Genomic DNA, 15,028 nt, shown 5'->3' with positions numbered 1-15,028 from the left:
ACAAACGCTTGAGCGTTCAGCGTCTCCTATTTTCCGTAGACATCTGGAGCCGGCTTTAAATGCCACACAGAAAAAAAAATGCAAAGGTGCAGAGAAACACAATAAAAACAAACAAACTGTGTAACAATGCAACTTAATAGCAGGGGTTACAAGTTCCCAACAAAACAAAAAAAAAGTTTCAACTCCCAAAGTGTCTTTCATGGCAGAGACCCCTCTGTGCAGCCCCTGGGGTATTGGGGCTCCACTGTTTGCCATTTGTGCTGAGTGCTGGGAGCTGTGTCTGCCGGCCATTGTAGTGGCTGGGTTTAGTCAATGAGCCCCCTCCCCTGCCTGTCCTGTAGGGGGTAAAGCCCTGCACACTAGACATGGAGGAGGGAGCAGGGAGGAGTCAGCCTGGGATATCTGTGTGTCTCTCCATTGATGGATGACTGCTGTGTGTGCTCCTTCCCTGCCTCTCATTCCTCCTGGTACCAAGGCTCAGACAGCAGCAGATACCGCTCACTGTGCACAGGGCTCTCCAGGCTCAGCGGCTCCGGAGACACTTCCTGCCAGGAGGGCAATGCTGTGAGAAGGTGCTGCCTGCATTGTGCTGAGCACAGCCTTCTGCCTCCAGCCTGAGAGCAAGAAAAGAAAAAGAAGAAAGAGAGAGAGAGAGAGAGAGAGAGAGAGAGAGAGAGAGAGAGAGAGAGAGAGAGAGAGAGAGGGATTTCTGCCTCTTTGTAGCACCAGAAGGTTGCAATATTTTTTTTGTTTTGTTACATTGTTACCTTTCTTTTTGAATTGTTTTGTTTTGTTTTTTCTATTTTTATTTTTTATTTTGTCTCTTCCAAGTTGGAATTTGCCAAGGAATTTGGAAGCTACCTGGATCCTTTGCTCAGGACTCTGATGATTTAAAGGGCTCAGCCCTGGAAACCTTCATGGCTGTAAGGGGATATTTTAGCTTCTCCTTGTGGCTCCTGGTTTGGAGCAGCTTCTGCCAAGTAGGTGCCAATGGATGCCCAGCCTTGTGCTCCTGCAGCGGAACTACAGTGGATTGTCATGGGTTGGGACTTAAATCGGTGCCAAAAAATATCCCAAGGAGCACAGAGAGGCTGTAAGTAGGACCTGATGGCTTCTTATTATATTTTATTTTTAGTATGGGTTGTTGCATTGCTGTTTATGGTCAGTTTTATATTATTTATATATTGCATAGTTTTTATGTTATTATATTTATTTTATTTTTTTACATATTTTGCAATCGTTGGCAGCAGTCCTGTAACTTTGGAAATACTTCCCAGAGCTCTTACAGAACATGTTAATACTGCCCTATACCCCTAGCCTTCCCCATTAATCACCAATATGCTTTGGACTAGCATCCCCCTATACTTTATTTTTTTCAGTGTAGCAGAGCTGAGTTTGCGTTACTTAGTTACGGTAAGTCCATCAAGTTTAACCAAGTGATGGGTGGGGACACGAATCCCAATGTGTTCTTGATAACAGTCCTGTGTCAACTCATGGATGACCCATAGCGATGTTACAAATTCAGCTCTGCTGCACGGGGCAAACCTAAGTTCTGCTGTGCGTGTGTAGCTAACTTTATTTAATTTCTTTGGCTGTGTTTATGTCCGGCCCGCGTTCATTGCCGGATTCAACAGATCACCGCCAGATCCCTATTGACTATAATGGGATCCGGCCGGCATTCAGCCGGACAGATACCGCTACATGCAACGTTTTTTTGTCCAGACGACACTTGCCATTAATGCTGGATCACCTCTGACGGAGATGTGAACGCAGCCGTAGGGTGCATTCACACGCTGCAGATTTTGTTGCAGAAATCTCATGCACAAAAAAAAACATATCCTAGGAGATCTGCTCTCTAGCACATACAGCTCAACTACACATGCAAGAAAATCCTCCGCAGTAGCGCACCCTTATGCGGTCTCGACGTAGAGGAGAAAATGGTTGTTTCATGTAATACTGGGAAAAGTTGCACTGAAACATATTCAGTCTACTTCCACAATGGCGTTTTGGCTTTCCATTTGCTAGATCCGTTCAGGGCTCTCACAAGCGGTCCAAAACAGATCCGTTTGCATTCTAATGCATTCCGAATGGAAAAGGATCCGCTCAGAATGCATCAGTCCAGTCACCATTCCGATTCGGAGACGGACACTAAAACGCTGCCTGCAGCTTTTCGCGAGTGTGAAAGTCATTTAACTTCTGCAGATCCTGCTAGAGGCATGTGTAGTCGAGCTGTGTATGCTAGATCTCTTAGGGCAGGTTCACATGGAGAGTTTTTTTGTGTGCTGAAAAGTAACTGATGTGGAATCCACTCCAGGAGTCCTTGTGGTTTTTAGGATGCAGCTTTTGATGTGATTTTTGATCCTGCCCATTTCATTTGGAGGTTTGGATGTGAATTCAATGCAGAATCCTCACCAAGAACAAACACGTTTTTTTTAATGCCGCGGAAAAATACAGCGGTGTGTAATCTAATAAGTTGTTTTCCCATTGAAATCAACGAAGAGGATTTTCATGCGTTTTAGGGCTGGTTCACACGACCGTGGTTTTGGTCCGCATCCGAGCCGCATTTTTTGCAGCTCAGGTGCAGACCCATTCACTTCAACGTGGCCGCAAAAGATGCGAGTTCCGTGGCCGTTTTGCATGGACAAGAATAGGCATTTCTATAATGGGCCTCCTGTTCCGTTTCGCAAATTGCGGAAGGCACACGGGCGGCATCCTTGTTTTGCGGATCCGCAATTTGCGGGCCGCAAAACACAGCACGGTCGTGTGAACAAGCCCTTAGGCACGTTTTTTTGAGTGTGGAATCTACATAAAAAACCACGGCAAAGAAACCCCATGTGAACATGCACTAAGGAGAGGGCTACACGTCGCTGAAAAATTGTGTGACATTTTCTATAATGATAGTCAATGGTGCGACACGACAGTTGGATTTTTGTGCGACATCATGTGTGTATCATTACAAAAAATGCTGCGCGACTTGAAATGACGCGCATCACATGTGGCAGTGTAGTTGTACCCTTTTGATCGCATGGCTTACTGTCGCACGACACACGTCGCCACATAGCCCTACCCTAAAGGTGCCTTTACGCGCGGCAGATTTTATTGCAGATATTTATTCCTTTCACGTGAATGGGGCTTGCAAAAAAATCTGCGTGCTTGTCACCAATACAACCGCATTCAGGTGAACGGAACTGATTTTGCAGTGCGTGAAGGCGCCCAGGGGTGCGGGCTGTCTTAGGTTACTTTCACACTAGCGTTTTTCTTTTCCGTCCTGAGTTCCGTCCTAGGGGCTCTATACCGGAAAAGAACTGATAAGTTTTATCCTAATGCATTCTGAATGGAGAGCAATCCGTTCAGGATGCATCAGTACAGTTACTGTACGGTTTTCAGACGGAGAAAATACCGCAGCATGCTGTGGTATTTTCTCCGTCCAAAATTCCGGAATACTTGCCGGAATGCCGGATCCGGCATTATTTTACATTGAAATGAATTAAGTGTTCCAGGCAAATGGATCCGGTTTTGTGGTCTGCGCATGCACAGACCTTTAAAAAATGTGAAAAAGATAAATACCGGATCCGTTTTTCCGGATGACAACCGGTATTGCAATACATTTGTCAGACGGATCCTCATCCGGATCCGTCTACAAATGGTATCCGTTTGCATACAGATTGCCGTATCCAGCGACGCTAGTGTGAAAGTACCCTTACAGAATCTGTGCATTTCCGCACCAAAACCCGCATGGGTTACTTTATGTTTTTGGAATGCGAATTTAATGCGGTTTGGCAGCAGATCTCACCTTTTGCCATAAAACGGGTGAAATCCGCACAAAAGAAGTGACACGCTGAGGATTTCCAAAATCCGCACTGAACGAAAAAGCAAAGTGCACATGACATTTGTGAAATCTCATACACTGTATTACGCCGTGTGTTTTTCTTCTGCGCGTAATCCGCGGCGTGTGCAGATAGCCTAATGGTCGTGTTACGTAAGAAGGCTCCAGGCGTTATAGGTTCACAGTCGTACGTGGGGGGGGGGGGGGGATGCAGTTTAGGATGAGAAGGAGCTAGATTTACTGCCTGCTTATGTGACGTAGATGCTGATTATTTATGTTGTTTTCTATTGTTTGGACTTGTATGATACAAAGTAGCACAACATCCGTAGGTACAGAGCTATACGTAGACGTTAGGTGCAGAGTATGGGAAGTGCAGTCTCTGCGTCTCCTCTAATAGCCCTGGTAAGAAAATGTCTCGTCATGCTTTGCCATTTCCACGGCGTGCTTCCTCTCCGAACCTTGTGGAAACTGCACAGTCTGTGCTTGTGAATACTTTATTAGATGGCGTATATGAAATCTGCTTGTATGAATTGGGCTGTCGACCTTTTATAGCAGAAAAGCTGATACTTCCTAAAAATGCACTTTGCAACAATGTAACATTCACAATCACCCTGGGGGTTAAAACCTATCACTAGGAGGATGGCTCAGTGGTTAGCACTGGTGGCTCGGTGGTTAGCACTGGTGCCTTACAGTACTGGGGTCCTGGGTTCAAATCTGACCATGGACAACATCTGCATGGAGTTTGTATGTTCTCCCCGTGTTTGCGTGGGTTTCCACCAGGTTCTCCGGTTTCCTCGCACACTCCAAAGACATACTGATAGGGACCTTAGATTGTGAGCCCCATTGGGGACAGTTGGTTGCTAATGGTGATGCCAATGTCTGTAAAGTGCTGCGGAATATAGTAGCGCCATATAAGTGCATAAAATATCAGTAATACAATATCTATTTTTTATGTCTTCTTGTAGTCACTCGAAGGGTTGTACATACATAGTTGTCAGGACCTTTTCAGGTCCCGCAGTTGCTTACGTGGTCGACAACTTGTCAGATGAGTTTTTGGTAGTTTGTAGGATTGGAATACATTTTGAGCCACGCAAGTTGTGCATCGCGCTGCCCATATCCGAGGGGGCGGTAGAAGTGACCATATTGGGACCTGCGCCCAATGACGTTCGTTCATAGCGTTAAGTGCTGAGTGTATTTCGCTTCGAGACGAGTTTCTGCAATGACGGAAACATCATAAGGTAAGAAGCGGAATGTAAGTGCGCACGGATATGTCAAGGACATTGTCAGAAATAGCCGCGTGTCCCAGATTAACTGCTCCAAATATCGAATGGTCCCTGCTTTACCGACACGCAGCGAAAATCATTTCATTATGTGTCCGATAACCCAGAAAGTCCATGTGATAGTAGATCCCTGGGGACAGAAAACGTCTCGTCGCCTATAGAATGATAATCCGAGAATCCTTCCTCGAGTTTTCTTCTATTATAGTTGAGCATCATACATAGAAACCTAGAATGTGTCGGCAGATAAGAACCATTTGGCCCATCTAGTCTGCCCAATATACTGAATACTATGGATAGCCCCTGGCCCTATCTTATATGAAGGATGGCCTTCTGCCTATCCCATGCATGCTTAAACTCCTCCACTGTATTTGCAGCTGCCACTTCTGCAGGAAGGCTATTCCATGCATATATCATTCTAGGGACCCAATAACCCAACATGTCTATCCGCAGGGGATGCGCTGGAGACTGAGGAGCTCCAGATGCCCCTGAACAATCAGTACGATGGGGGTCATGTTACAGATCTTGTATTGGGGTCCACCCCTCTGACTAATGAGTCTTTCACACGTCAATGAATCACAGCCGTGGGCTATCCGTGGTCTCCATGGACCTCCATGTGTGTACCTCATATCAGTGGTTTTCCACAGACAGTGGCTCCTTGGTGACACCATGGCTGAGATTACGGATCCCTCATGATAGCCTCATGTACATGACCGTTGTGTGTTTTGCGGTCCACAAATTGCGGATCCGCAAAACACGGATGGCGTCCGTGTGCATTCCGCAATTTGCGGAACGGCCCGGACAGCCATTAATATAACTGCCTATTCTTGTCCGCAAAACGGACAAGAATAGGACAGGTCATTTTTTTTCTTTTTTTTACAGAGCAACAGATGCGGAAAGCACACGGAGTGCTGTCCGCATCTTTTGCGGCCCCATTGGGTCCGCATCCGAGCCGCAAATACTGCGGCTCGGATGCTGACCAAAACAACGGTCGTATGCATGAGGCCATAATCTGTGGGTCCGTGAAAACCACGTACACCGATGCCGTCTTTGTTTGGTCCGTGGTTTTCAAGGATCTTTGTGAAGAAATGATCTGAAAAGAAATGTTTGGCCTAGCAGTGTCTGTGAAATACGGATGACACACAGAGGGCAAAAAAACGGACACATGGACATCATCACGGGTGAACCACTTATCATGGAAACCGTGTGAATGAGGCCGAACAGGTCCCAGTGATGTCATACAAAGAAATGTTATTGTATATGGCAAGTAACATCATGGAAGAGGAACTGTGGAAGAGATAGAAAATAAATAGTATCTATCTATTAGGCCTCTTTCACACGACCGTATGGCTTTTTCAGTGTTTTGCGATCCCTTTTTCACGGATCCGTTGTTCTGTTTTTTTCTTTCCATTGTGTTTCTGTTTCTGTGTTCCGTTTTTCCGTATGCCATGTACAGTATACAGTAATTACATAGAAAAAATTGGTCTGGGCATAAAATGTTCAATAGATGGATCCGCAAAAACGGAACAGATACGGAAGACATACGGATGCATTTCCGTATATGTTCCGTTTTTTTGCGGACCCATTGACTAGAATGGAGCCACGGAACGTGTTTTGCGGGCAATAATAGGACATGCTCTATCTTTTATCGGAACAGAAATATGGAAATGGAATGGTTCCATATACGGACCGTATATGGAACGCAAAAAACAACCCGTAAATGAAAAAAAAAAAAAACGGTCGTGTGAAAGAGGCATTGGGGCTCGTTCACACGACCGTTGGTGTCCCGTGCCCGTGCTGTGAACCGCAAATTGCCGTCCGCAATGCACGGACACCTTCCATGGGGCAGGGGCATGGGGATCGCAGACCCATTCAGATCCCTCCGTTCCGCAAAAAGATAGAGCATGTTCTATCCTTTTGCGGTGCGGAGGCACGGAACGGAACCCCAGAAAGCGCTCCGTAGTGTTCCGTTCCGTTGAAATGAATGGGTCTGCATCCGTGATGCGGAATGACAACACAACAGTGCTCGTGTATTGCGGATCCGCAAATGCGGTCCTCAATACGGGAACGGGACACCAACGGTCGTGTGAACGAGCCCTTAGATAGATCTCAGCGGAAGCGGTGTCTGTGAGACTCATCTGATCGGCTCCAGTTCCGTTTTCTTGGATTAACTTATTCATCTCCAAACTCGATTAATTAAAATTGGAGGGAAAAGCCTGAAATGTCCGACCTCCTGATGGTTTCCCCTCCACGTGAATCAGATTATTTTCTCGCGTTATACGAGAGGCGTTTCCGTTACCCTTCCATGGAAAAGTCTCCGTTTCTCCCCTCGAGCTGCACGCTTTGGAATCACTTTAATGACTCTTTTTTATTTTTTTGTGACAAGCGTAAAACTTTTGATGAATTCCATGAAAACTATGGAGAGGTTTAATGAGAACCACGGCTCGTCCTGAGCTGCGAGGCGTGAAAGCCGCCAGGCGTTGTACGGACAGTGCGTGGCCGGGACCTCGGAGGAGTACAAGGGGCTTATCTTATTTCAAGTGCATTGGTATTCCTCACCTCCGTCCAAGTCCTTATGCTCTGCCTATGTTTAGATCGTTTAGATAGCAGCGCACGTTGAAATTTCCTGCGTTCCCATTGCCAGACCATCTGGAAAAGATGTCTTGTGCTCAGACGTGTGTTCGTGCTTTGCGGAGGCTGCGTTTGCATGTAAACCGTGGCGCTGCGGTAATACTTCTCGGCAGTCGTCTGGTTTTGACAATCCCCATGCACACAGGGTGTCCTGCTGCCGGGACCTCCACCGATCGCCTGTGATCTGTGAGAGCGCCCTGAATTATGTGTTCAGTTTCCCTATAGCGCCTCCACAGGGGAAACAGAGTATGGCACGGTTAGTATGGAAATCAGTGGGATGTCCATGTAATTGAAGGGTGTGCGGGGTCATCCATGGAGACGGATGCTCTTTGTAGCCACTGTCTTCTCTGGCTAAGGCTACTTTCACGCTTGTGCTGTTAGAGGAAGAGGATCTCAATACCGGAATTAAACGGATCCGTCTTGATTTTGCACATCAGGAGGCATCCGTTCCGTTAGGATGCGGTTGTGTAAAATCAAAACGGAAAAAAACAGACCCGTCACTAAATACATTAATAGTCAATAGTTGATGAATCGTTTTTTTAGGCTCCTAAAAAAAAAAAATAATTGATCCGTCACTATTGACTTCATTGTTTTTAGTGCCGGATCCGTTTTTTTTTTCCGTTTTTATGACCAGACACAAAACTGTGTCCGATCATAAAACGGAATGCTGCCGGAACAGAAGACATCCTGATGCATCCAGAACGTATCTCTTTCCATTCAGAATGTAGGAGGACTAAACGGAAACGTATTTTTTTTTTTCCGGTATCGAGATCCTCTGCTGGATCTCAATACCGGAAAACAACAACGCAAGTGTGAAAGCAGCCTAAGGGCTCATGCACACTGACGTATTTTGTTTCCGTGCCCATTCCGGGTTTTTTTTACGGCCCGTATGCGGAACCATGCACTTCAATGGGCCTGCAAAAAAAACTGAAATTACTCAGTGTGCATTCCGTTTCCGTATTTCCGTTCTGCAAAAAAATAGAACGTGTCCTATTATTGCCCGCATTATGGATAAGGATAGGACTGTTCTATTAGGGGCCAGCTGTTCCGTTCTGCAAAATACAGAATGCACATGGACGTCATCCGTATTTTTTTGCAGATCCGTGTTTTGCGAAAATCGCAAAATACATACGGTCGTGTGCATGAGCCCACTCTGAATCGAAGACCCCTTTTTTATTAAAGAGGTTGCGGTGCTCAGTTCTAAAGTTCTCCCTTATCCACAGGATAGTGAATAACCATTTGTTCTGTGGGGGTCCGACCGCTAGGATCGCCACGGGTCACAAGAATGGCGGTCCCCTGAATGCATGGAGTGGCAGGCCCACTGCTGCTCTATTCATTCTATATAGGACCCCAGTCGGCCCTCCCATAGAGGTCAATGGACCAGGAGAACAGGACCCCAATGCTCTCGAACCCCCATCAAACAGGAGACTTTAAAGCAGGCATCCTCAATCTGCGGCCCTCCAGCTGTTGCAAAGCTACAACTCCCAGCATGCCCGAACAGTCTACAGGTATCAGCCTACAGCAGGGCATTGTGGGAGTTGTAGTTTTACAACAGCTGGAGGGCCGCAGTTTGAGGATGCCTACTAAAGCTTCTTTAAAACTTGACACAACCCCTTTAAGAAAGAATTAGCTCCTCGTGATATATAAACGGGCTTCCTAAACCCGACCGCCCCTTTTCTAAATCTGTAGAGCATGACATTTCTATAAATTTTTTAAAAAAAAAATACAAAAACCTTTATTATGTAGTGCATATAAAGACATCATAAAAAAACTGCACGAGACATTGCCGAGAAAACGTGTCCTCCTGGAGACCTCTCTTCTGGGTCAGCAGCTCCTGTGAGATGTGAAGAGCGCCTTCTGCTCTGGGCCATGACTTCTAATACGACCCGAGTCTGAGCCATTACCCCGCAGTCGGTTCTAGCGCTGAAGAACATTCCTTATGTGTGGTCTTGGTTGGAATAAAATCATGTCCTTCCGCAGAGACGTCGTGCGCTGAGATTGTGCTTGTTGTGACTTACAAGTCAGCCTTGTCCTATGTGTCGGCGCGGAAAGTGCCTGCTCCTGCGCCGCGCATCGGTACGTGATATGTGCTGTGCATGTGGAGCCCCCCCCCCATCCTTGCAGATGTGTTCTCTGGGCTTTTAATATTGATTACCTCTCTTCAGAATAGGTCATTAATATCAAACACCCGGGATCCCCCACCGATCAGCTGTATGAAGGGCAGGCGCGCACCGCGCTCGCGTGCCGTCTCCCTTCTCTCTTCCTGCTGCTGTCTATGGCAAAGCCTTCTCCTCATACAGCTGATTGGTTCCGGGGTGTCTGATATTGATGACCTATCCTGAGGATATGTCATTCATATTAAAATCCCAGAGAACCCCTTTAGGCTGGGTTCACACGGGCGTTGCGGGAAAAGGTGCGGGTGCGTTGCAGGAACATGCGTAATGCGTTTTGTGCATAATGCATTTTGCACGCGCGTGAGAAAAATCGGCATGTTTGGTACCCAAACCCGAACTTCTTCACAGAAGTTCGGGTTTGGGACCGGTGTTGTGTAGATTGTATTATTTTCCCTTACAACATGGTTATAAGGGAAAATAAAAGCATTCTGAATACATGCATAGTACAATAGCGCTGGAGGGGTTAAAAATTAATTTAACTCGCCTTGATCCACTTGCTCGCGCAGCCGCCATCTCTTCTGTCTTCTTCTTTGCTGTGCGCAGGAAAAGGACCTGTGGTGACGTCACTCCGGTCATCACATGGTCCGTCACATGATCTTTTACCATGGTGATGGATCATGTGATGAGCGTAGTGACGTCATCAAAGGTCCTATTCCTCACAAAAGAAAACAGAAGAGATGCCGGCTGCGCGATCAAGTGGATTAAAGTGAGTTAAATATTTTTAAAAAAAATTAACCCCTCCAGCGCTATTGTACTAAGCATTCTGTATTCAGAATACTATTATTTTCCATTATAACCATGTCATAAGGGAAAATAATACAATCTACACAACCTTGAACCCAAACCTGAACTTCTGTGAAGAAGTTCGGGTCTGGGTACCACAGTCAGTTTTGTATCACGCGCGTGCAAAACGCATTACACCCGCGCAATAAAAACTGAACAATGGAACGCAATCGCAGTCAAAACTGACTACAATTTCGTACCTACTCGCGCGGGCTTGCCGCAATGCACCGGGATGCATCCGGACCTAATCCGGACACGCTCGTCTGCAAGGGGCCTAAGGCTATTTTTTTAGACGGGCGTTGCTTTACGCACCTGTGCCAAAACGATAGAGATGGCGCTCGGTTTTATTAAATTTGGCACAAGTGTGATGTGGTTTCTCCACTGTTGGTGAAAGTAGGCCAAGGTTTTGCCTGGGGTGGAGGTGGGATTATTTTTTTTGCGCAACTTTTTAAAAAGTTGCACATCGTCAAGGAGATGTAATACTGACCAACTTTTCACACCACTTTTGAAAGTGGCAAAGCTCATCAAATGTCACAAAATTTCACCAAAAGTCGCAAACCGAGCGCAAATTTTATACCAGATTTGATAAATGTCCCCCATAGGATTTGCTTGGAAGATATGGAATACGTTGGTGTCTCAAGAGCACAACTTTCACTGAAGGATGTTCCTCCTTCTGTAAGTGGTTGGACATTGGTGTAGAGCAGTGGTCTCCAAACTGCGGCTCTCCAGCTATTGCAAAAATACGAGCCACGGGCTGTCAGGGCATGCTGGGAGTTGTAGTTTTGACAAAATATCTCAGGAAGACCTGGACATTGTTACAATAAAGTGTAACTTTTACTTGTTAAGAATAAAAATGGAGAAAATGCAAAACGTTCTCAAATAATAAGGTGAGAGAAGGATATATAATAAAATATACGTAATAATCTCATATGCACCTGGATAATAAATGGAGAGAGCTTACCAGACCCAGGAATTCAAATTGTGGTTTACATCTGCCGGGTGCCCGTCCTTCAGCGTGGTAACGATGGAATCGGGGCAGCCGGAGCTCGTGATAAAGCTGGGGGACAAGAACTAGCGAGCCCTAAACCGATAACCCTGCCAAAGCAAGGGTAGGGGGCCCTGCCTAGCAAACACAGAGCACCCGCTCCGATAGGGGCGACCCCGTCACCTTATGCTCCCAATACTCCTCGCTTCCATTGGGAAGCGGCTTTCATTTTGGTTCTCTAATTTATAAACCATGGAGATCCAATCTTGGTCCATTTGGGCATATTTCATTTTGAATTTTTTGTCCTTATTTGACTATATTCTTTACTGATACTCTTCACCCCTGATGAGTCCCTTTTCTCGGGACGAGACATGGCATGTTGGGACATTAGTGAGGGACCTTTTTAGGTAATAGGCCCCAAGTAGGGACAGGTTCCTGACGAGGTCGCCCCTATCGGGGCAGGTGGTCTGTGTTTGCTAGGCAGGGACTACTAGCCCCCTACCCTTGCTTTGGCAGGGTTATCGTTTAAAGGCTTGCTGGTTCTTGTCCCCCCAGCTTTAGTTGTCGATGCCTCCGTTTTTGGATCGTTCCTTTCTAAAATCCATGAAAGCCTCCAGAGATAACTCCAGGATTGTCCTAACCCTGTGGGCAGTATCGGACTGGGCTGTCTAGGGCCCACCAGTAAAATCTATTTTGGGGGCCCACCGTACGGATACATTCAAATATTACCTTCTCACACAGCAGCAAGATGCTACCAGATGACTGAATATGGAGGTTGTCGCAGCAACTTTGAGAAGGTAGATCCTGGGGAGAAGAGGACACTGGTGGCTTTCCTCTCTACCTAGAAGTCATCTCATCTCTGATCGTGTCAATAATAATAAACTGGGGAGTTTCTCTAATAATCTATTGTCAAGACTTGTATATGAACATCGGCTGGTTGAGGTGCTGCACGTTGAATATATGTATATAGGGGGTGGGAGACTAGGGGCCCACCTTGCTCAGGGGCCCACTAGGGGATTCACCTGTACCCCTGTGGGCCAGTCCGAGCCTGCCTGTGGGCCCTGACCTCTGGCCAGCCTTAGTTGCAACATGGAGTTTGATCTTCGGCTTTTAGGCCACATGCACACAACTGTACGTACTTAGTGGTCCACGGATCCTCAAAAAACGGATACCCGGGTATGCAACCCCTATCAAAGAAATGCCTGGTTTGGTTTGCAAAATGGACAAGAATAGGACACGTTTTAGAATTCGTGGAACGGCCACATGGATATGGACAGCGCACGGTTGACAAAAAAGAAAAAAACTGATCAGACGCAACCCAAAAATACGATTGTGTACATGAGGCCTTAGGCACCACTCATCACTTGAATGAGTCCACAATTCCAGAGATGCGTTACGGAGTCAGGGAACGGAACACCGGCAGCACTACGGAGCGCTTCCGTGGCGTTTCTTTCCGTTGTTCTGCAACCACAAATAAATAGGACATATCATATTTTTTTCCGTGCAGACAGACCACGGATGTTGCCCGTGCATTGGGGACCGCACAACGGCCGTGTGCAGGAGGCCTTACTTTGTCATTCGGATTGATCCACGAGCAGCCGGCTGCTGACACTGAAGGACCCCTGATAGCTGGGTAACTGGGGGCCATAGTGCTGCCATTGTTGTCCAGCCTGAAATCATGCCCGTAAATTGCACCCGCCGTCTCGCATGCCCCATTTTGGTCAACGCTGACGTAAGATCAGGGGAGAAATTCTCGTCCTGTTTTCCGATGGCGGAGGGTAATTGGCCAATTAACCCTGTTTGTTTTATAATAAAATGTAACTGTCGGAGTCGGGTTTCTTGTGCTATTTGTGGAATTTTTGTCACTTTCCGTTTTATTAGTACATTTCGTTTAAAAAATGAAACGTAACGGGGAATAAGAAAGGGTGCGGGGTGCACGCCAATTAATGGGGGGGATTGCAGGTAGCACATAACGCCCCTTGTATTAACTCCATGGACCGCTCCTAACCTGTGCCTGCCAATGAATAGCATCTGTTTATTGGGACTGAATGGGGGACTGTCTTAATTTGGCCAAGGCAGGTCGTGGTAGTAATTAGTAATGAATCATTGTCAACGCGGAGGGCCGTAAAGTATTCTCCATGGAGAAAGGGAGGCATAAGGCACACAGTGTCTCATTCCACAGTGGTGCCACTAATTGAGTTATGGCAGACGTGTCCCTGTCAATGTCCTGCGTGATATTCCTGATATTCTAATTATGAACCAGGAGGATCAGGATGAACGGTCCGCTTTGCGGTAGATCCTGATTGGGTTTGACGTTGTGCAGGAGGTGGATACATTTCAATATAACATGTGATCATGTCCAGTAAATTGTGGATGCCGCGTATGGGGATGTAGACTTTACTGTAGTTACAGGGCTCACTGCAGTAAAGGGAATGGTTTAGTATATTCACCGCAGGTTGTCCACGAGGCGACTGACCCCTGTATCACCTGCGGTAGATAAAGTCATGTACGGAGCGTTCGCGTCGTCCCCAGAGATTAATGGATTCACACGAGCAACTGGGACCAGTGAGAACGCAGCAAACTGGTTTTGAAAATTGTGGGGGAATTTATCATAAGGAGAATATTTGGAGTCAGTTTTGCTCGAGTCTGCGTTGGAGGACGTTATGCCACATTTATCGAATGTCTCACGTTGTTTGATAAATTTGTGTTATCCTGAGGAGGGGCTCATGCACACAAACGGTTATTTTTTTTCAGTTTCTGTTCCATTTTTTTTATTTTTTTACAGGTCTGTATGCGGAACCATTCACTTCAAGGGGGCTTGAAAAAACCCAGAAATTTCTCTGTGTCCGTTTTGTGGACAAGGACAGGCATTGTTGCAATGGATCCTTAAAAAAAAAAAAAAATAGATGCAACACGGATGTCATAAGTTTTTTTTTTTTTTTTGCAGACCACAAAATACATGCGTCGTGTGCATGAGCCCTAAACCTAACGCTTCTGTGTAGAGAAGCTCCCCCAGTTTTCCTGCTCCGCGTCTTGCTGGAGCGAGATTGCGACTTTTAAAAAAGTCTCAATGATAAATCTGGCGTGAAGCTCATTAACACAGCTGACCGTGGCGGCCACTTTTCTATCCATGTATCAAAACTGGAGCGAGGGGCGTAAAAATGCAAAAAGTTGTAAAATCTTTGTGCAATCGAGTGCAAATAGTCATATTCTGTGACTTTTTGAAGCCAGAATTCTGGACTGAAGGCGTGATAGCTCTATCCCTCGTCTCTCCCGTGTGGCTCGTCTTCTACATCGCGGGCTCCAGGATTTCAGTAGCCGAGTTCTATTATATGTCCGGTTTTCCTCTCTT

General features: G+C 46.3%; 1 protein-coding gene across 1 annotated transcript in view; it reads left to right on the top strand.

The window, feature by feature from the left end:
- The first annotated feature begins 418 nt into the window (after window positions 1-418).
- SLIT1 (slit guidance ligand 1) overlaps window positions 419-15,028 on the top strand; it is a 298,983-nt gene continuing 284,373 nt past the window's right edge. The window contains exon 1 of the mRNA XM_044296791.1: window positions 419-1,093. Within this exon, the coding sequence (XP_044152726.1) occupies window positions 918-1,093 (176 nt within the window). The 5' untranslated portion in view covers window positions 419-917. The remainder of the gene's footprint in view (window positions 1,094-15,028) is intronic.

The sequence above is a fragment of the Bufo gargarizans genome, chromosome 6 (genome assembly GCF_014858855.1).
Source record: "Bufo gargarizans isolate SCDJY-AF-19 chromosome 6, ASM1485885v1, whole genome shotgun sequence".
Taxonomy (NCBI): domain Eukaryota; kingdom Metazoa; phylum Chordata; class Amphibia; order Anura; family Bufonidae; genus Bufo; species Bufo gargarizans.
Note: the sequence above shows the minus strand (reverse complement) of the source record. Positions and strands in the feature narration are given on the sequence as shown.